Genomic DNA, 22,866 nt, shown 5'->3' on the forward strand with positions numbered 1-22,866 from the left:
AACTCCCTCCAATTCGAAGACCTCCTGCCCTGAGAGGGGGACCAGAAGCCCCTGGACCGATGAACCCCCAGCCAGGCCCCCCACCCCGAGAGGCTGGCATCCGTCGTGACCACTACTGGAGCCAGAGGAGAGAGAGAGACCCCCTTCAGCAGATGATCACGTACCAACCACCAACCCAGAGCCGACCTGATCAGAGGAGACATCGGAATCGAGAGAGAGGGAAAGGCAATGGAGAGACCAATGCATCAGAACATGAGCCATCAGAGTGTGCAAATGAAACCGGGACCATGTAACCAGAAAGACCGTGGAGCCAACGACCCGCCACCTGAACCGGACCGGACAGAAGAGACAGGATGTGTGATTGAATCTTGTCCACCCGAGCCTCGAGCAGAGTGACCACCCCCAAATCCGTCCAAAGCCGAGCCCCAATGAAGAGACAATCCTGGGACGGAACAAGGAAGGATTTCCCCACATTGATAAGAAAGCCGTGCCCCCTCAAAACAGCCAGGACCACCTCCGTGTGACTGAGAGCCAACCGGAATGAGGGAGCATGGACCAACCAATCGTTCAGGTAAGGATGGAGAAATATCCCTTGGGCGTGGACCAAAACGACCAAAGGAGCCAGAAGCTTGGTGAAGACCTGCGGAGCAGACTTCAGCCCGAATGGCAAAACCGCAAACTGGAAGTGAGAGTCGCCGATCGCAAAACGCAAAAACTTCTGATGCCCCCGAGCCACAGGAACATGAAGATAGGCATCCTGCAGATCGATAGAAGTCATGAAGTCTCGGACTCCCACCAAAGGAATGATGGAATGCAAGGTCACCATCTTGAAGCGAACGATCCGAACCCAACCATTCACCCTCTTGAGGTCCAGAACCGGTTGGAACCCCCCTGACACCTTCTGGACCAGAAACAAAATGGAATAACAACCCTGACCTCATTGAGCCAGGAGGACTGGGACGATCACCTTCTTCTCCAGAAGATCCCGAACCCCATTCAGAAGAGCCATTCGCTTTGTCCGGTACTTGGGGACAGGAGTAAGGATGGTGCCCCAGCCGGGAGGAATAGCGACAAAGTCAATAGGATAACCTCTCCTGATAACACTCAATGCCCAGCGATCCTTCACATCCAGATTCCAAGCCTCCATGAAAAACAACAGTCTCCTGCCCACAGGTCCCAATGCTGCCACGCTGTCGTTGTCAGGACTTCCGCTTGAAGGCATCCAACGGACCCGTGGGACCAGCCACAGAAGCCGCCTTTTTGGGCTGGAACTTACGCCGACGGTCTGAAAAGGCCTTTGAGGACTGCCGGGAAGACTGGAAAGAAGAGGCTGAGGAAGGAGCCGGATTCCAGAAGCGGCAAGAGCGAGATGCAGACGGCTTGCCCTTGTAAGGCAGAGCATTATTACTGTCCTTAAAAGGTTTCGTGATCATACTGTCCAGCAGCTCACCAAAAAGCTTCTTGCCATCAAAGGGGATCTTAAGGAGAGAGGACTTCTCCGAAGAATCCGCCTTCCAGTCCCACATCCACAGGTTCCTCCGAGCCAGGACTAAAGAACCAGAAGCCATGGCAGAAGAACGAAGCACATCCGAAGAGACGTCAGCCAAGAGCTTGGCCTGTTGTTCCATGTGGACAAGCAAGTCAGAGCAATCCGACTCCTCCTGGATAGCCGCGGCCAGTTTCCCAAAGTCAGACACCAACGACTGAGCCGCAAAAGCAGAATAAATGCCAGCACGCATGGACTAGTTACAAGCAGAGAAGGCCTTCTTCAGCGCCCCATCCATCTTTTTATCAGTAGCATCAGCCGGAGAACAATCCTCAGGATTAATCGCCGTACAACCAATCAGGGTGGCCAACATGGCATCCACTTTGACAGAGTGAGTAAGTAAGTAATTTTATTTGCACAGTTAATTAAAACCAATGCAATGCAATACAAAACATAAAAATTGAAGCACAATGTAAAATCACACATGTTTAAAACCATCATTGTATGAACATTTATGTTCTTTTCTTAGTAATTTTAAAATCATATCAGCCATTCAGTTATCTCTCAGTATTTGATATTAAGTATGATTTGTGTTACAAGACAAGTTGGAACCAAGTCAATTCAATATTCTGGACCTGGCATTTTGTCCCCCACAGCCTTCAAAAATGTTACCAGGCTGCAGCTCAATTGAGGGTCCTGAGATGAAAAGCATGTTAGTACTGCGCTCCTTCGTGTACGTATCCCAAGCCGAATAAAGTGTTGTTTTAAAAGGAATTTCCTCTCATCCAGCAATTTCTCGCAAGAGCATAGTAAGTGAATCATGTCTTCTTCTCTATGACCGCATAGCCGGCATGACAAACCTGCTTTCTTTTTTAACCAGTGCGGGAAATGCTGGATGCAGGGCAGCAGCCCAAATCTGTATTTTAAGAAGCACATTTTTGTCTTTTTTGCATAGCCCAAGCCCAAATAGTTCTTAGGAGCTTTTGCCGAGTAAGAATTCAAAATCATCCAAGCATGCGTTCTTTTTGCAAAAACTGTTTTGTCTTGTACCCACGACTGGTGTTTGATAGATTTCTTAACCAGTTTGTTGAAGGTTTTATGGTCTAAGGAGGATCCCCAGAGCTGTTCCAGCCCGGTGTTTACAAGACTTAACCAGAGTGAGGAAGAGAAACCTCCCTCTCCTCCAAGGAGTACAGCTTCTGCAAAAAGCGAGGACCGAGGAGCGCTCCAGATCGCGCCATTCCCCCGAAATCAAGTCCTCGATGCGCCCATGAAATGGCATTGCGAGAATGGGGGGTTTAACATACGGAGGAAATATGTCATCTGACCCCTCAGGCGCAGAAAAGGGAGAAAACCCCAAGTTCTCCCTAATGTGCTGGAGAATCGCAGGAACCTCCTCACTACGCACAAACTTCCCGGAAGAGGTAGAGGGAATGGCAGCGCCTGAAGAAGACGAGTCCTCAGAGGGAGAGTCCACCGGACCCACCGCAGGACGAGAAGACTTGCGCTTGGCAGGAACCCTGGAATCCAGAGCACGAGCCACCGCCGCCTCAATCATCGAGAAGGTAATGGAAATAATGCTGAAGTGGTAGCGCCAGAGTTTCACAAAGATGGAAATCGCATGTGTGGTCTAACACCTAGGGAGGTCGTCCTCGAAGCTGGGTAACTGGGTTCGAGTCTCAGCAAGGATGCTTAACTTCTTGTGAGTTCTGACAAATCACTTCATCTCTCCGTGCCTTACAAAAATTAATGTGTCTGTAATGCAACTGGTGCTGATGTAAAGCGCTCTGATACCTTCGGGGCTAGTTCACATTATATTAAACAAAAAAAGACAAATCCAATATATTTTTTTGAAAAGCGCCCTCAAATTACAATTTCTAGGAGGAACAGGTGCATTGTTCCATGAGAGTATCCAGTGTTAATGCTCCCAAGTGATTGTAAATGGCAGAGCATCAACTATCACTATGTTGTGAAGATGAGCAGATGTTGAGTTAACAGTAGTAAATCTACACTTATCGCGATATTCTTGGAGGGCGATATTTTTACCCTTGGTATTCGGACATGACCCAGGTGGCTCGTGACAGATATACTGCCAAAGAGATTGTTTTGGCGCCAGTGAGGGGCCTGAAATATCACACTGGACATTAGTGCTGAGTTCCCATCTGAAATCATTGAAAAGAGACGATTTTTCTGAGAAAAGGGCACATCAAACACTAAGAAAAGGTTTGTTAAGTATATTTAATACAGATCTGTAATACGTTAACCCCATTTCAGGCATGGTTCCTTTTGATGGCATCTCAGGCTGGTTGACAGTGATTGAAGGAACTTACACTATCCTAACCAAACCTCTGATATACTTTACATCCATGGCAGTCAACTGCTTGCGGAGAGCTGTGGGACACCAGGAGTTGTGCCTTCACTGGGTAACCACAGTACCTCACTGCAGACGTGCAGGGTTAGCCCCAGAGTCAGGGTTTCAGCTCATCAATCAGGAATAACTTGTGGTCAATAAATCAATTGATCGGTATTTGAACAGGGCTGTTATTCACCCGTGAGGGTATCCTGGCGCTATTTTGTTAGTCTCAGTCAAAGAGTCAGGTCTTGAGTCTGTTCCTGAATTACACCAGAGAGGGTGCTGTCCAAAGGCGGAGCGGAAGGCCATTCCAGGGTTTGGCGGCGAAGGTGGAATATGTACCAGTAATGATAAAAATTTTACTAGTTTTCCATACATTCATTGGGGGACAGGTGGGATTATGAACTCATACCACGGGGGACTCAAGTGGATTCATGTGCAGATGGTCACTGATGGCTCTGTGTGTACAGCATCGCAAGGCATGCTGGGTAGGTATTTCCGCACACAGCGGAGTCCTTGTGACAGAGTCTGGAAAAGGCCCCAATTTTGACTTTCTCAGGAGCCCCGGTGCCTTTGACCTCACACCCCATACTGAGGAGACACTCTTGAGATCTGCTCTTGTTGTAGAACCTCAGTCTTTGCTATGCGGAAGCGGTTGGTTGACCTCAGCCTTAGCCAAGCTACAGAGTATGCTTTATTCAAGAAGTCCAAGGCTGTGTCCTGGTGTCAGATTGAAGAAGAACCAAAACTCTCCTTAGTCATTGCCTGCCAGGGACATTGATGTCATCCATACATGACTGATGAGGGGTGATACTCCAAAACCAGTCCCAGGATGCTTGCTTCCAGCCCAGAGAGGACCTGGCAGTTTGGGCTGGACTGTTCCAATAGGGAGCAGGCTCAAGACTGAGTTGCAATGGCTGGGTCCATACTGGGGTAACGAGCTGAGCAAAGTACCAATGGATTAAACCCAGATCTGTGACTGGGGGTGAGTGTTTGAAAAGTTCCATCACTCTATACCTCATTTTATTTTGTGATTTTGTCTTCCAGACCAAGATATCTCTAAAATCTTAACCTACTCATATGATGGTTCAATGAATATAGATGTCACCATCACTCTTCTGCTGATTCTAAATGAGCCTTAGTCGTTTGAAATGTATTTCACATTTTTATTCTGTGCCTCAGCCTATCCTGCACAATCACTGCTAACATCAGACACAAAGGATCAAATCCCTAAGAGAGAACAGGCACCTTCTTGTGAAAACAAAGCAAAGAGGTCATATGAATTAAGGCACTTGCACCCTGCAGCTTAAAAGATAAACCTACTTGGTGAGAGTAAGTTTATAGCAGGGTAACCCTAGTGATAGCTTCAAAGGATGAGAGATATGCATGAATTAGGGAGTCAGAGGAGAGTGGCAGAGGCAGATATTAAAGGGAAATGAACACTGGATGGTTTAGGAGGAAGAACTTGAGACATACCCCGAAGAGGAAGGGAGGTAGGCATTAATCCCTGGAAGGAAATACTAAGGAAGGACTAGAGGCAGACAATGAGGATGAAGGGATAGGGGTATTAATCCCAGAAAGGAAACACTGAGGAAGAGTTAGACACAGAGCCTGAAGATGAAGGGGGGGGGGAGGGGGGTTGGATTAATACCTGGAGAAAAAACTTTAAGGAAGGACTGGAGACAGACCCTTAAGATGAAGGGAGAGTGGGGTTAATCCAAGAAAGGAAACAATGAGGAAGGGCTAGAGGCAGACCCTGAAGATGAAGAGAGAGGGGGGGCTAACCCCAGAAGGGAAACACTGAGGAAGGACTACAGGCAGACCCTGAAGATGAAGGTGCGAGGGGGTTAACCCTACAAAGGAAACACTGAGAAACAGCTGGGAAACACAGGTGGACTGACGCCACAGATGGAGATATCTTTGCACGAGTCTCTGTGCACACTTACACAATGATGAACACCGCTAGCACGCCAATCGCAATGCCAACGATATATCCAACTGAGAGAACTGGACTGCTATTAGGGCTACTAGGGCTAATAGTTGGAGAACGGGCTTTTTCTGAAAAACAAAGAGAGAGGGAAGGGTCAGAAAGTTAGATCAAAGCAATCAAATCTAGCTTTATTCGAAATTACCATAAAAGCATACTGTAATATAAAAACAATACATCATTCAAAATATACATTTATGTACATTCTTTTTACAACTTACTCATAAAAGGCATTTATACTCGAATTTTTTTTGCATAAAAAAATACAGCTTAACAAAATGTGATTTAATCAGTTTCATAATTCAAGTTTTCCAGCTAAGCAAGATCCTTTCTTCGTTTAATGGCCGTCAATATAAAGCAAATTACCGCATTACAAGTTGATACATTTTCCAAATTACGAATTTGATTAAAAGCAGTCGTAAAATAATACAGACTATTAACAATAAAAAGGGGTCATAAAATAGATTTTCTAAAAACTTTGTAAAAATTACAAAAAAGTAGAAAATGGAGAGTAGTCTGAAAAGATCTACCATCACACAGCACTTTGGTAAATTAGAGCTCCACTTACCCATCTTTGGGAATGCAACCTGGTAGTGGTGCGTATTCAGCCTTAATCTAGTTAAATAAAACCTATATTGTATAATAGTTATAAAAATAAGATACACCTGAATACCCAACAATAAGGGTCCTTCAATGTAGGAGCTTATACACAATTTAGTACTCAAAACAACATCCCTCGATGAAGCCCTGACATTAAGGAGCCTCTTTTTTCGTTCTTTTTTACTAAAATTTTGAATATCCTCAGGGGTCTTAAGATTCACAGCCAAATTACATTCAATTAATAGACCACAAATATAGTTTAGCCATGTTATTTTTTTTTACAATGATCCAGGGTGAGGCAGTCCAGAATTATATCCCTCATAAAATGTGTCTCCTACCTGGACCAAATTCGATGCCACAAAGTTAAGGCAGCTATACTGATCAGATCGTTTACATACGGTGTATCTGTCTCCCTGTGGACTATACATGGGGCTATAGAATTTGGTACCGATAACAACCTTCCTAAAAAATGATTTTCCAGAGTTTGTAGTGAGGAGGTATCTGCCATACCTCACAAGGCTACTTCGTAACAAACCTCAGTAATACACTTCGACCCATATAATTTGAAAATTTCCCGTACTGGTGTATTACCAATTTTGTGCGAAAATCTAAAAATAGCCTTGACGGATCTCAGAATTTTTCATTTACATAATTGAATGTGTGAACTCCATAAACCCTTACTATTATTAAGTATTTCCAGATAAGAAAATGTAAAAGTCCTTTCTATAGATGCTTCATCAATATAGTGTGTTCTAATCCTAGTTTTCTTTTTCCTGCAAGTCATGACTAGGGTTTTACTCAAATTAATTTTCAGGTGTTTTTCAGTAATGAAGGTTGTGAAGTTATCCATCAGTAGTTGCATGCCATTTGCTGTCCTGGAAATTAGGACTGCCCTGTCGGCATATAATAAAACTGGGGTAAAGCACTTACCAACTTTAGGAGCATCAGGTCTGTTATAACGAGTCAACACCGTTAATATTAAGTGAGATTAAAATGGGGGCAAGGGTACAACCTTGTCTAATCCCATGAGTAATTCTAAAGTTCTTTGTGCATTCCCCATTCACCCAAAACGTATCTTTGAGGTTAAATGAGCGAATATTTGCGATAAAAAGCTAATAATATCCTGTGGGGCACCCATCCCTTCGAGCGTCTGCCATAACTTAGAATGATTTACAAAATCAAACGCACTGGATAAATCAACAAAAAAAGGTGGAGGGAGCCTTCCAATACCACTTCTAAAACTGAACTGGGGGGGGCGTGGCCAAGATGGCGGGGTAGAAGGACGTGTCGGCTAGAGCTCCCGACCCCATCGGAGGCCCCGAGCCCTAAACTCAGCTGCATTTTCCCCCCGAAGATACGCAGACTGGCTCCGCGGATCGGGGAGCTAGCGACGGCCTGACTGTCGCTTCCAGCGCGCGACTGCGTGCTAAATTCACCGAGTTCCCGGTGCCGTGCTCGGAGCCGGCGTGAACCAAGGCGGAAGCAGTGCCCCGGCCCGGACAGGATAGCGGGACGCCGGACGGCTAGAAGGCACGGTGTGGACACGCCGCCGCTGGGGGTGAGGCTCTCTGGCCCCGGCGGGCGGCACAGCTGAGCGCCGCGGAGCGGAGCGGTGAGGTGTCTGGGACGAGTCCGCTGCCTTCCACCGTTCTAAGATGGCGGCGAATTGAGTGGAGGGTCCCCCGCCCGGACCGGCTGGAGGTCCGCAAACTGCACAGGGAGCCCGATAACCAGGGCGGAATACCCCCACTACCCAGCGGCCACCACCGTCAGTGCGGTAAGCAGTGCACCTGGGACTGACGCTTCACCAGCAAGGTCCTGGAGGTCTCCACATCCGAGGTGCTGGCTGGACTGGGGAAGGACCTACGCGAACGCCCGGCTTAGGGGCCTAACCGGGCGGCGAGGGAGACAGTACGCAGCGCTTAGCGGCGCGGCCCCCTAGCGGAAGCGGTCTGCATCCGAATAGACACAGACACCCCCCGGGCGAGGGGCTCCCCAGAACCGCCGGCAGCACTCTGCACACATGTAGTGGCACCCACATGGCCCGTGGTGCCCGGACTGCGTACCCTGAAGCACACTGTGGGCGGTGGAGCAGCCCGGAGGGGCTGTAGACCGCATGGGGCGCCTGGAGCGATCGCCTCGCCGGCTGGGTCCCGGGGTCCGCCGCACATCGCAGTACTGGCTGGACAGAGAGGAGAGCTACGCAAGCGCCCGGATTGGAGGCCCGGCGGGGCCACGTGTGGGTCCTACCGCAGCGCTTGACGGTGTGGTTCCGTAACAGAGGCGGCCTACTGCCGGCAGGACACAGTCACCCACCAGTCGAGTAGCACCCCCGCTGCCTGGGCACCATTCTACACATACAACGGAACACCCGTGAAGCCCAGAGTGCTCCGGCTGCACCCCCTGAGACGCGCTATATGCGGTGGGACTCCCCAAGAGGGGCCACAGGCCGCGTGGACGCCTAGACTGGCCAGAAGGAGGACTTGACAAGGCGACCCACAGTATCAACTGGACGTCGCGACTGAGGTCAAGAACGGCCCCTCCTGAGCCAGAGCAGCAGCTACAGGTTCTCCTTGGGGACAACCACGGCAACCCCCCCCTCTTCAACCTGAGGGGGGGCTTCTGACCTGGACCGGTGGTGATCTTCTGAGCGGAAGCGAATCGTCATCCGCCCTGAGCTGGGAGCAGGTTCCTTGAGGCCCGGATTCTACGTGCAGGAAGGAGCAGACTGGTGGGGAGGCCTGAATCATGGCGGGCCAAAGGGGAGGAAAACGCAACGATTGCACCGACCGCACGCTCCCGGAGATGCTTAACAGACAGCAGATCAAGGGAGACAGAGCCTCTTCTTCACCTGGAGCAGCAGGGAGCTCGCAGTCTAGCGCAGCAGCGGAACCCCCGGTAACCAGATCCTTTTTGGAATCTCTCTTTGGCACGCTGAGAGAAGACTTCCAAGCCCTCAAACAGGAAGTGGCGGGTGAGGTGCGTGAGGTCCGTAGGGAGGTGGAGGGCCTAGGAGAGAGAGTGGACACTGTGGAGACCTCCGCGCACAGGCAAGCTGAAGAGATCACTCTTCTCCAGCAGGAAGTTCTAATCCTTCGAGAACAACACCTGGACCTCCAATTGCACAACGAAGACTTAGAAAACAGGTCACGAAGGAATAACATTAGGGTCCGGGGTGTGCCGTCCTCGGAAGAGAACCCGGACATTGTTCAGTACCTGCAAGAACTCTTCCGCATGGTCCTGGGAGAAGGAGATGACTTCCCCATTAGAATCGACAGAGCGCACAGGGTGGGTCCCACCAGAAGATCTAATGGTCCCCCTCCGGACATCCTGGCGTTCCTCCCGGATTTCCCGCTGAAAGAAAAAATCATGGCGGAGGCCCGCAAGGTACGTTCTCTTACTTTCCGGGATCACCCAGTGGCCTTATACCAAGACCTGTCTACAATCACGCTTCAGAGGCGCAAGTCGTTCAAGATTGTGACGGACTTCCTCAGACAGCATGAGACACCCTACTCGTGGGGGCACCCCTTTCGTATTATCTTTAAGTGGCAGGGAGAGACACACCATGTCCGGAACCTCCAGGACGCCTGCGGAATCTTGAGCATCACCACAGAGGAGGAGGACTCCCATACGCCTAGACGGAGGCGCACAACTGACGATGGCTGGCATCGAGCTACGAGCAGGAGAAGAAGGACGGCGGAAACGGCACGGAGGCCGGGGTCTCCAACGATTAGAGCGGAACAAGAAGCCGCTGTCCGGACAGCATCCACGGTGCTTGAAGGTCCAGAGGAGGTGGCACTGACCGCTTAACTACGCTCCGGGGGGAACTCACAGTAGCAATATTTCCATGGCGGGCTTGGGAGGTCGATGGGGGGGGGTGAAGGTTTGACCACGTGTGGCTGGACGTCCATTAAGGTAACATTCTACGGACTGGTCCGTTTGGGCTTGTCCGGGACTATTTCAAGAAGTTTTGGGTGCACGGGTGTGGGGGGAAGCATGACCCGGGGGTTGATGCTGAGGGCGGTGAGCGGGGAACGGGAGGCGTTGTGGTGGGTGTTGAGAGATATGGGGGGGGAGGTTTGTTCCGGGTTGGGGATAGGGATAGTTGGAAGTAACCTTGTCCAGTGCTTCTACGGTATCTGAGAATACTAGTGTAGACGCTCGTATTTGCTTGGCAGTCGTCCTGTTCTCACACACTCTGGTTCGCACACACAGGCAGAGTAATCCGATCCATTCATGGCTGACCTGAAGATAGTGACCCTGAATGTTAAGGGGTTGAACAATCCCACGAAGAGAAGGGCAATTCTATCCTTATTAGAAAACTCTTGGGCGGACATCTGTCTGCTCCAGGAGACCCACTTGTTAGCCAATGATTGTCACAGAATGAGGTCCCTCCATTTCCCTACTCAGTTCTTTTCCTCCAATAAGACTAAAACAGCTGGGGTGGCTATTCTTCTGTCCAAAGCGTTTAAGGGTGAGGTGTTGCACAAATTTGTAGAATTATAGACTTAAGGTGGGGGCTCTAACGTTTACTGTAGGCACCGTTTACGCCCCGAATGAACAGCAAGATAGATTTCTACGCGGGGCTCTAGAGGAGGTCACGGCTTCACCGGACACACATATAGTACTAGGGGGAGACATTAATTTGGTCTTTGACTCCTCAAAAGATAGATCGGCGCAGCGCTATCCACAGACTGGGGAACTCTCACAGGCAGTTAAGGCCCAGATGGTTGAATCCGACCTGCATGATCTCTGGCGCGAACTCCACCCGACTGACACAGACTTCTCTTACTATTCGCATGCACACAAAACTTATGCCAGACTTGATTATCTACTGGTCTCTGGACCTGTTCGTAGCCTTGCCACGGCCTCAGAAATGGGTGTTATCTCTCTGTCGGACCATGCACCGGTTTCGGGGACCCTACATCTCCAGCCGAGCTCTGCCCGGAGGGGGGTTTGGAGACTTCGAGACACCCTCCTACATAGGAAAGAAGTGGTGCAAAGCATTACTGATTCGATCAAGGACTATCAGCTGCACAACTCTAACGCTGATACTTCCCTGTCGACTCAGTGGGGGGCTCTCAAGGCAGTGCTACGGGGAGAATTTATTGCGGTCTCGGCTGCGGATAACCGTGATAGGAAACGGAAACGGGACGAACTCACCCAGAAAGTCAAGGAATTGGAGACAGTACACCATCGCACTGGGGCCCCCGAGAGTCTGGAAACAGTTGAAGGCGACTAGGAAACTCTTGTCCACATTGGACCTTGATAGGGCGGAATATGTAGCGTTGCGCCTCAAACACGCATATTATACTGGGGGGATCGTTGTGGCCGCCTGTTGGCAGCCAAGCTGAGGGTGGCCCATCAGAGTCGCCAGGTGAAGGAACTGACAGGAAATGCAGGGCAGGGGGTCACGGGTGACGCCGAAATTGCTGAGACCTTTTGTCGCTTCTATGCTGATCTATATAGAGCGGACGCCACCAATATGGAGGACGCGGAGGGTTATCTGGATTCGGTGACCCTGCCATCTCTGACCCAAGAGCAGACAGCTTATCTAGAGAGAGAGATTAAGATCGAGGAGGTGATTGCAGCGATTTCTAGGCTCAAGCTAGGAAAGGCCCCTGGCCCAGATAGCTACACAGCCCTCTTCTATAGAACGTTCTGCGGGACGCTAGCCCCTATCTTGACCGCACTATTTAACTCCTTTTCTGATCCTGGAGCTATCTCTCCGGATCTGCTACAAGCGACAGTGTCTGTCATCCCCAAACCAGGGAAAGACAGGAAGCAGTGCGGCTCGTACAGACCGATCTCCTTGCTAAATTTAGACCTGAAGCTCTACACCGGAATCCTTGTGGCGAGATTGGCGCAATACCTCCCTGGCCTCATTGAGCCGGACCAAGCCGGTTTCGTGCCTGGGCGGCAGACTGTGGACAACACTAAACGAATAGTTCACGTCTTGGAAAAGGCCTCACGTATTCCAGGGGAACGTATGCTGCTCTCGGTCGATGCAGAAAAGGCGTTCGACCGGGTACACTGGCCCTACCTCGAACGAGTTATGGCGAAGCTGGGAATGGGGGAAAAGTTCCGAACCATGGTCTTTAATTGCTATAAATCCCCCTCGGCCGCAGTACGCGTGAATGGCTGTGGCTCTCGACGGTTTGATATCGAACGCGGAACGTGACAGGGTTGTCCCCTCTTCCCCCTTCTCTTCGCGCTCTACATGGAGCCCTTTGCCCAACGAGTGCGGCAGAACATGGCCGTAACAGGAGTACGAATGGGGGGTTTCACCCATGCAATAAGCCTTTACGCAGACGACGTTATTTTCGCGTTGGAAAGCCCGAGGCAGGCCCTACCCGCCTGCATGGCAGAACTCAAAGCTTTTGAGAAGGTAGCTGGCTTTCGGATGAATGTGGAGAAGTCCACTGCCTTGGACCTTTCCTTGACTTTGACAACGAAGGCCGAACTACAACGGCTCTTTCCATTACGGTGGTCGAAAGATCAGGTGCTATATCTAGGGATTACGTTAGCTCCAACGTTGCAGGCCATGGTTTCTATTAACTATGAGGCAGTTGGCAAAAAGGTGAGAGACGAACTAGGGAGATGGAACAAAGGAACGCTTTCCTGGCTTGGTAGAGTGGCAGCGATTAAAATTACAGTTTTACCCCAAATTCTGTACTTATTCTGGGCATTGCCCTTACAACCACCTAAGGGCTGGATTCCACAAATGCAAACTGACGTGTCCCGATTTGTGTGGCAAGGCCGTAAACCCCGAATGCGCCGCACTCTCACGACCTTGACACCGGAATCCGGAGGATTGGGAGTTCCCGACCTTCGCAAATACTTCCAGGCAGCCCAACTAAGATATCTGGTGGAATGGAGCAGGTGGGAGTCCGATAAACACTGGCTCTTCCAGGATCAAGCGGTAGCCGGACGCCCTTTACAGGAAATACCCTTTCTTCGCCGCCCACATCGCCCACGAATCTCTATGCTTCTTACATAACGCGGGTTCCGCTGAAAGTATGGGATGCCACGAATCGCACATTTGACCTCACCACGTTTCCCTCGCCTTTCACACCGATTGTAGACAATCCCGACTTCACACCAGGGATGGAACAGGGGGCCTTCTCACATTGGAGGGACAGGGGTTGTAGGGCGCTCTTCCATATGTACGCGACTGATGGAATTATCCCCTTTCACAGCTTTAAAGATACTTATCAGTTGACTGAATCTGACCGCATGAGATACTGGCAGGTACGACACTGGGCCTTACAGCCGAGTGTGAGGGAATCTGCGGACAGGAGGCTCCTCCCGTATGAGCGATGGCTAATCACCCGCGCTTCAGACTCCAAATTTATTACTGACCTATATAAACTGCTTCAACTCCCGTCTTCCCACTTCTACATTCCCGGTAGGGAACGATGGAATAGAGAACTGGGGAGAACGCTCAGCCTTAAGGAATGGGAACGTATTTCATACAGAGCACGACACTCGGCCTATCACGTGGGCCTCACAGAAACCTTCACTAAAATCTCCACCTACTGGTATCACACCCCAGAAAGACTACACGAAATGAACAGGCTTCTTAGCGACAGATGCTGGCGGGAGTGCGGGCAGGTTGGCACACTAACACACATCCTCTGGGACTGCCCAGTACTACAAGCCTACTGGTCGACAGTGATAGATGAGATTGATAAATGCTTCGAGATTGAACTGCCTCGATTCCCAGCGTATACCCTACTGGGTCTCCCAAATGACTTAATGTATCCACTAAAATCTAAAAGGGGAAGGCAGATTGCCATTATGCTGGGTTCTGCGGTACAAAACATACTGATACATTGGCGCACAACTACCACTCCCGCACGCACTGGTTGGCTGCACAGGTTGTGGCATGTTCTGGGGATGGAGAAAATGTCCATCACGTTTGCGGGAGATGTGACTGGTTTTGAGGAACTGTGGCAACCCTTTCACTCACTGCTGGCTTCAGAATTTACGGAAATCACATGCCCGAGGTACCTCAGGCTACTGAGGCTTACACCCCCTTTGTGAGGCATTGTTTCGGTCGGAGTGAATTGCCAGGGACTCACGGGCGTCTACGGGATGGGTGGGAAGATGGATGATTGATTGCTTTCATGCTACGCTGCACTGGACGGGGAGGGTGGGGAGGGGGAAGTTTGTTGGGGACTGTTGTTCTACTTAATAGAGGTACAAGCCCATAGGGCAATGTTTTCTTCTTGTTCTCTTTTTTTTCTCCCTGTATACGCCTCCGCGCGCAGAGCAAGACATTGGAACAGCCCTGAGGCTGGGTCATTAGCATTTCTGATCTTGGGTTGCCTCTCGCAGTACCCACTGCATGTTTGTAAGTTGCTTTCCATATGAGCTGTACCTTTCTAATAAAATACTTTAAACATAAAACCGAACTGGGCTACAGACAAGATAATTTTTCCTTTACCCAGCGTTCCAATCTGGCCAGCATCATTCTGCCCATTACTTTGGATGTTGAGTCGAGAAGAGATATTGGATGGTAGCAGCTCGCGCTGCCTCTGTCACCTTTTTTAAAAATAGGGACAATCACACTCTCAGCCCAAGTTGCAGGTATCATCCCATTGATAGTTGTGTTACAGAGGATGGTGATCACTAAGTAAACTAGGCTGCACACTACATTTGTATACAAGGGGCCTACAGTTCCGTGAAGTTAAAAAATGGTCAATGCATGAAGATGACCTAGCTCCCTCAAATGTATAATTCGATCATCCAGCTCCATAATTTCCAAGTTATGTTTATGTATAACATAATTAATTATTTCGCCATAATTATTGTGTGGAAAATGTGAAGGATTATCACCTAGTGCATCCTGATACCCACATTGGGTCCCTGGTGCAAGTTTACATGATTCAATATTGAAATTCCCCATCTAGATTAAAATATAATCGGCGCCTGTGCTCTTCAAGAAATTATCCAGCTCTTCCTCCATTGATGAAATAATCTCATATCTTGAGGAGTTGAAAATATTATTATAAAAGTTAATAACTATAATATCCTGTTTTCCTTTTACTGAAAAAAGTAGAAACTGGAAATGATGTGCTTTATTAAAAGTTCTCTTTAAAGTCAAAGGAGAAGATACTGATATTAGTACTGCTAAACCACCGCCCGCTCTCCCAGCCTTTGATGGGTTTGCTTTAGTGAAAATTGTTTTAAAACTATTAATAAAAAAGATTTTTTTAAGCCATGTTTCGTGTATTAAAACTAGGTTGCAGTTTTGGATACTTTTAAGCCATGTTATATCATGCCATTTGTGCTTAACCCCGCGACATTCCATGTCATAATATATAATGAATCCTGCAATGTATGGCTGATAAGATTACAGTCAGCCAGGCTTGTAGGCGGGGTGGTATTAGTTCTGTGACATTGTATCTCGGCTTCTACGGAGGTACCATCAATACCAATAGGGGAGGGTATCGTTTGGTTGCCTTTATAATTATGTGCCTGGTCTGCACAGGCTACTTCTACCCGGATACTAGGCTGGAATATAATGTGATCACTATCATTCTGATCTACTACTTTTGGATACTCTTTTTTGTCCCAGGCAGTCCACCTCACTACAGCTCCTTAATGGTGCGAACCTATTTGACATAGATGGTATCATTTGTGTAATTTGATTACTGGTGCTAAGTTGTGCTCTTCCAAATGAATGGAGCTGCTCCATTCTGGGTCTATAAAAGTATCCAAGAGGTAGCGCAGTGATAATGTCTTCATTACTTTGGTATTTCCAATACTGATTTGCTGCAGCTTCTTCTAATAAGGAGCCCACCACATGGGGGCGGCGAAAATTTACAACTACACAATCCCCATCACATGCTATTTCTGTTTTTTCCCACCCAGCTCACTCTTACCATAATTATTTCTTGGGATAGGAGCCTGGTGCTACAAGAAGTATTTACAGAAACCAGTAAACAACCCTGTTTTTCAATGAGTCCCAAGTTTCTTTATAATTATCTGTCAGTTTAGGAACATTTTTTAAAACAATCACATAAGGTGTAGCTTGTGGGGGCAGACTAAAAGAAACCTCCCGCTGCCTCCCATATTGAACCTGGCATTCAGTTTTCCTTTTGACATTCACTACAATTTCCGCAGGATTTTGTAGGGATGGACCATGTGCTTCCTTTCTATATTTAACGGATGGTTGTGAAATATTATCCGTTTCTAGTACATGGGTATTGCTTGAGCCAATGAGTACATTCTTATCCGATGTATTATTTGATATAGCATTCTGTAGTGTATTAGATACATTAAGTGGCCATAGAGCTGTAACCAGGTCCAATAATTTTGAAATGTCATTTTGTACAGTTTTTATTTCGCTCAAGACCCGCCTTTCAATAGTGTTGATTATCCCGTGCAATTTTTCGAAAAGGATATCTATAGCATGTTTATCATATGATGTCTCTGCAGATTGGGACCCTAGACCATTGCCAACCAATTTGGTAGGTTTTCCCTTTGCTTGAGTGATTCTTGCAGGGAGGGCTAGTCCTCCTTGTTACTATGTTTCATTTACATGTTTTTGCAGGAGGAGAGTCCGAATCAAGTGAGTCCGAAACTGTTGTGATTTTAAGAGGAGTTGTTGATACACAGGAGCATAATTTGACAGTGTGATCAGTCTTAGTATTACTCGGAATATTATTTATGATGATACCATAACTCTGGTCCAAGGCTCCAGTACGGAGGCTGGAAACATTCCTGCGGTCATGCTCTTCCATCACAGACTTGGCCTCCCTTTGGGCAGCATCTAAAGCCGTCTTGGCGGCTGCCAATTGCTCCTCCACTTGCACAATCTCGCTAATAATAATACCCATAGCGCTTTTTAAATAGTGAGTGTAGTAACGGAGCCACCCGGCCCGTTCACGTACGCACACACGCACGCATACGCCTCAGGGGCGAGGTAGCCCCTGGGTATAAATAAATGGCCAGAAGACCGCTCGTGGTCTTTGGCCCTAACCAGCAGATAGCGTGTGTGTAGTTTTTCACCCAGTACAGTTAGGCCCCACTTCGAGGCCTAGGCATTCCTTTCCCCCGTGTCTCCGGACACTCCATTGGCGACGAGGCGGTTTCTGTTACCCACGCCTCGCCGCGCGTCGGTGCCTGCCATCCTGCACCTCGCGTACAGCCGGGCCCTGCTCGGACGGGCCCCCGGCGGTGGCGCTGCCACGTGCGCACAACTGCTATCCTGCACCAGGCCGTGGTGCACCAGGTGAGCCCGCGTCCCCCCGAGGCCGCGGCCTGCGACCCTACGCTCTGCCTGGTACCTCCCGAGGCCCGCCATCGCTCACGCCGGCACCCACGCTCTTGCACGGCGTGCAGTTACCTGCTGCCTCGGTGAGCACTCTTCCCTGCCGCCAGCGCATCGGGGGGTGGTTCTCGGCCCTCGCGCTTGGTTCCTCGCGGCCGCGCTGGGAGCCTCAGCTCGCGCATGCGCACACCACAGCGGTTCACGCAGGCCCTGTCTCGTCTCACGCTTTAGGCGGACGGGCGCTGTGAAGTGCCCCGCGTTTGCTCACGCATCGGGCGGGCGGCAGATACCTTTCGGGGGGCGTGCTCGGCCCTCGGTATCCCCGCTATTCCTGCACGCCGTAGACCACGTCTGCCACCCTACATACCACGGACCTCGTTCTGCTGCCACAGTCACCAGGGCAACGTTCCCGATACACTGGGACCACACCTGCCGGTGCCCCACGGACCAGATACCCGGCACCTCCTCCGCTGCCTCGCAACACCTGCTCATTGCTGCGCCTGCTCCTCCAGGCCTACCCTGGTCTTGCCTCTCGAGCCCCTCCACGTGCTCCGGCGCCGTCGACCATGAGCCAACTGCCTACCACTGGTGGCGCCACAGCTGGGACTCCCGCGCAAAACCAGACACCGGCCCCCACTGGCTCTCCTGCCACTGTGCCGCCCCAAGTCGCTGGTCCAGCTCCAGGGGCTGCAGCGGCCGGTCCAGCTCCAGGTACTGCGGCGGCCGCCACTCCGGCTCCCCCTGGCCATGGCCTCGCTGTGCCACTTCCTCCGTTTAGTGAGCTTGCGGACCCTTCCACAGCTGCGGCAAGATGGAGTCTATGGATTGGGAGGTTGGAACACTACTTTGTCGGCGTCCGGGAGACCGATGGCAAAGTTAAGCGCTCCCTACTCATGTGCTATGGGGGTGACGAACTCTATGAACTCTTCGAAACTCTACCGGATCGGGGTGGTGATCAAGACTACGACGCCGCGGTCAGAGCTTTGAACCTGTACTTCGACCCCAGGGTGAACCTTGACTACGAGTGGTTTAAGCTACGCCAGGCAAGACAAGGCGAGACGGAATCAATTGACTCGTTCTATGCACGGCTGCGGAAGTTGGCCCTGGCCTGCGAGCTCCCGGACCAGCGTCAGGAGATACGTGCGCAACTGATCCAAGGGTGCCGTTCGGTGCAACTCAGACGTCTCATCCTCAGACAGCCGCGGATCACCCTGGATGAGATCCTCGTCCTCGCGCGCTCGCATGAGCTGTCTAATGCCAGAGCTGATGAGATGCAGGAGCTGATGAGATGCAGGCAGCCCTCGACCGACCTGGTGCGCCCACAAAGATCCCTCAAATCAAGGAAGAACACGTAGACGCCGTTCGGTGCCGGCCGCAACCCCAGAGGGGGTCCTCACATGCCTCTTCCCGATCCTCCTGTGGCAACTGCGGGATGGAGCACCCCGCCAGTGGAAAATGCTTCGCGAGAGGAAAAGTCTGCTCCAACTGTGGGAAGATGAACCACTTCGCAAAGGTGTGCCGCAGCAGCGGAAACCGCCGCCCCAGTTCGAGCGGGAAATGTCCTGCACAGGCTGTACGACGACTCTCCCTGGATGATCCGGGCCCATGCAGCGATGCCTCCAGATCGGCATTCCGCCTCGACGACGATGAGGACGACGTCTTCTTTGTCTCCTTTGTCGGGAGAGAGGGCTCCAGAAGAAGACCTCCGCCGATGTGCGAGATCTCCATCGCCAGCTCACCCGTACAGGCACTCATTGACACCGGAGCATCGGTAAATGTGATGGACAGCACGCAATACGAGCTACTGCCACCACGCCCACCACTGTCACCATCAAAGGCCAAGATCTACACCTACGACAGTGACGACCCACTTCCCCTGAGAGGTGTGATTGAGGTGGTCGCTGCTTGCAACAATCACCAAGTCAAGACCAAGTTCCATGTCACCGGAGGCAGGCGTGGCACGCTTCTGAGCTGCCAAACAGCTGAGGACTTACAATTGGTATTCTTCGCACGACAGGTACATGAGCTGCATGCAGATGCAATGCTGCGAGACTTCCCAGCCCTATTTAAAGGACTTGGCTGCCTAAAAGGAAAAATATTCAAACTACATGTGGACCCAACGATCCAACCTACGGCCCTCAGGCACCGACGAGTCCCGTTTCACCTGCGGCCGCAGGTGGAGGAAGAACTGCGAAAACTCGAGGAACTGAGGGTAATCGAGAAGGTTTTGGTGCTCGACACCATGGGTGTCGCCTCTGGTGATCGCACCGAAACCGAAACAGCCAGGCGCTATACGCCTGTGCGTGGATATGCGTCTCCCGAACAAGGCGGTGAAAAGGGAAAGGCACCTGACGCCAACTATGGACGACATCGTGGCAGACCTCAACGGCGCCCGCTGGTTCTCAAAGCTGGACCTCAACGCCCGGTATCACCAGCTTGAACTCCACCCGGACAGTCGCAACATCACTACTTTTTCCACCCATGTCGGACTCCGGAGGTATAAACGTCTGAGCTTCGGTGTGTCGTCGGCTGCCGAAGTTTTTCAAAACGCCATCAGAGAGACACTCTCAGGATTACCAGGAGTTATAAACCTGAGCGACGATATCCTCGTCTTCTCCAAGACCCTGGAAGAACACCACGTCCACCTCCGATCTACTTTGCAACGCCTCACCGATCACGGCCTCACTCTACACAGGGACAAATGCTCCTTTTACAGAGAATCCGTGGATTTCTTCGGCTATATCTTTTCCAGGGAGGGACTTCAGGTCGATCCGAAAAAAGCGGAAGCTATCCGAACTGCTCCCAAACCCACGTCGGCCACGGAAGTTAGAAGCTTCCTAGGGATGGCCACTTATTGCGGCCGTTTCATCCCTGGATTGGCATCCCTCTCCGAGCCACTACGTGTCCTTACTAAGTCGGGCCAGCCGTGGGTGTGGACCGCCAAGGAAGACGAAGCCTTTGCGGCGATCAAAGCCGCTCTAATTGACGACAAGGTTATGGCCTACTTCAGACCACACCGGCGCACAGAAGTTGTTGTGGACGCAAGTCCTGTTGGTCTGGGGCTGTCCTTATGCAAGAAACTGAAGCACACGAATGGGTACCAACAGCATACGCCAGCAGAGCTTTGACTGCGACAGAGATGCGGTATGCTCAAATCGAACGTGAAGCGTTGGCCATCAAATGGGCCTGCCAGCATTTTCACCTCTACCTATATGGACACGAGTTCAAAGTGGTATCCGATCACAAACCCCTCGTACCTCTGTTCGCTGGAACAGCCAGGCTTGCTCCCCCCCGGATCGAGAGGTGGGCCGTCCAACTTCAAGCATACCGTTTCAAAGTCATATATCGGCCTGGAGCCGACAACCCCGCGGATTTCCTATCACGTCATCCTGGCTCCGCCGCCTCGGCCCAAGCAGCGGGCGACATAGAGGACGTCGAGGAGTACGTGAGGATGATCTCCCAAGAGGCCTGCCCAGTAGCCTTGACACTGGAAGACATTGGCAAGGCCACGGATGACGACGAGTGTCTCCTCAAAGTAAAAGCCACGCTGTCAAATCGGAACTGGAAACACTTCTTGGACGGAGTTAGCGCCCTCACACCTCAAGAACAGTTATCACGACAACAGTTATGGAGAGCTCAGAGCGAGCTGAGTGTCGGGCCCCATGGAGTGGTCCTCCAAGGAACAGCGATAGTGATACCCCCGAGGCTACAGGGAGAGGTTGTACGGTTAGCCCACCAAGGACACCAAGGCGTGTCGAAGACAAAAGGACGGCTGCGCAGCAAAGTATGGTTCCCCGGCATAGACGCAGCAGTTGAGAAAGAGGTCGGCAACTGTCATTCGTGCACCATAACGAGCCAAGACCCAGCTCCCCACCCCGTGATCACCGAGGACCCATGTCAAGAACCATGGTCAAAAGTCAGTGTGGACTTCGGTTCCTTCCCGGACGGGCGGCACACCCTCGTCCTAATTGACTCTTACTCCCGTTTCCCCATCGTGGAAGTAGTACCCTCCACAGCATTCGCTCACGTGAAAAAAGCCCTAGAAAAGGTGTTCGCCATGATGGGCCTGCCAGAACAGATGAGGTCAGACAATGGTCCTCCCTTCCAGGGAAGGGATTTCCAAACATACCTAGCCGCCCGAGGCATCCACCACCGGAAAATCACTCCGCAATGGCCCCAGGCGAACAGGGAAGTCGAGAGGTTTATGAGGACCCTGAACCGCGCGCTACAGATTGGAGTGGAAAGGAAGGAGGACGCAGAAGAATGCCTGTCACGGTTCCTGAGCGCATACAGACAGACGCCCCACTCAACCACACGCTGCGCCCCGGCACACCTGGTGTTCAAGAGGGTGCCAAGAGACTGCGTGCCAGCCACACCTGCATGGTGCCCTCAAGAGATGAACCAGGAAGCCACTCAAGAACGACGAAGGCGCACGAACGACAAAGCCAGTCGGACCAGAAGAGCACAAACCAGATCGTTGGTAGTCGGCGACAAAGTAGTCCTCAAGAACAGACACCGACATTCAAAATACGACCCGGCATTTGAACCGGAGGTGTGGGAGATTGTGAACGTACATGGCACCATGGTATCTGCATCTAGGGGCACAAGAGCCGTGACCAGGAACGTGTCGTGGTTCAAACGTGTCTCTCGTGAAAGCTGAAACACCGACTCTGCACCCGAGGGTGCTGAAGACGGAGACCATGAGCCAGTGCAAGATGAGTCATCTACGGCCCCACGAGAAGAGGAAAGACCAACTCCACTGAGACTTGAGCCGGACAACACCACCAGTCCAGGAAACACATCAAGTGAGACTCAACACCGTCCCGAGCGACCAGTGGAGATGGAGGGCATGGAAAATCACCGAAGCCAAAGATACCACCTGCGACCAAACCCAACTCCTAGTCAAAGACTGAAGGACTATGCATGGACTATGAACTAATCAAGAAACAATTCATGGCCGGGACTATTGATCTGTAAGGTTGGAGGGATGTAGTAACGGAGCCACCCGGCCCGTTCACGTACGCACACACGCACGCATACGCCTCAGGGGCGGGGTAGCCCCTGGGTATAAATAAATGGCCGGAAGACCGCTCGTGGTCTTTGGCCCTAACCAGCAGATAGCGTGTGTGTGGTTTTTCACCAAGTACAGTTAGGCCCCA

The 22,866-nt window shown here is 50.8% G+C and overlaps 1 protein-coding gene across 1 annotated transcript in view; it reads right to left on the reverse strand.

Annotated features, from left to right (window-relative positions):
- The window catches only part of LOC147706625 (cell adhesion molecule CEACAM1-like), a 464,428-nt gene that overhangs the window by 184,617 nt on the left and 256,945 nt on the right, over window positions 1-22,866 (reverse strand). The window contains exon 3 of the mRNA XM_086933115.1: window positions 5,786-5,897. Within this exon, the coding sequence (XP_086789241.1) occupies window positions 5,786-5,897 (112 nt within the window). The remainder of the gene's footprint in view (window positions 1-5,785; window positions 5,898-22,866) is intronic.

Source organism: Lissotriton vulgaris, chromosome 7 (assembly GCF_964263255.1).
Source record: "Lissotriton vulgaris chromosome 7, aLisVul1.2, whole genome shotgun sequence".
NCBI lineage: Eukaryota > Metazoa > Chordata > Amphibia > Caudata > Salamandridae > Lissotriton > Lissotriton vulgaris.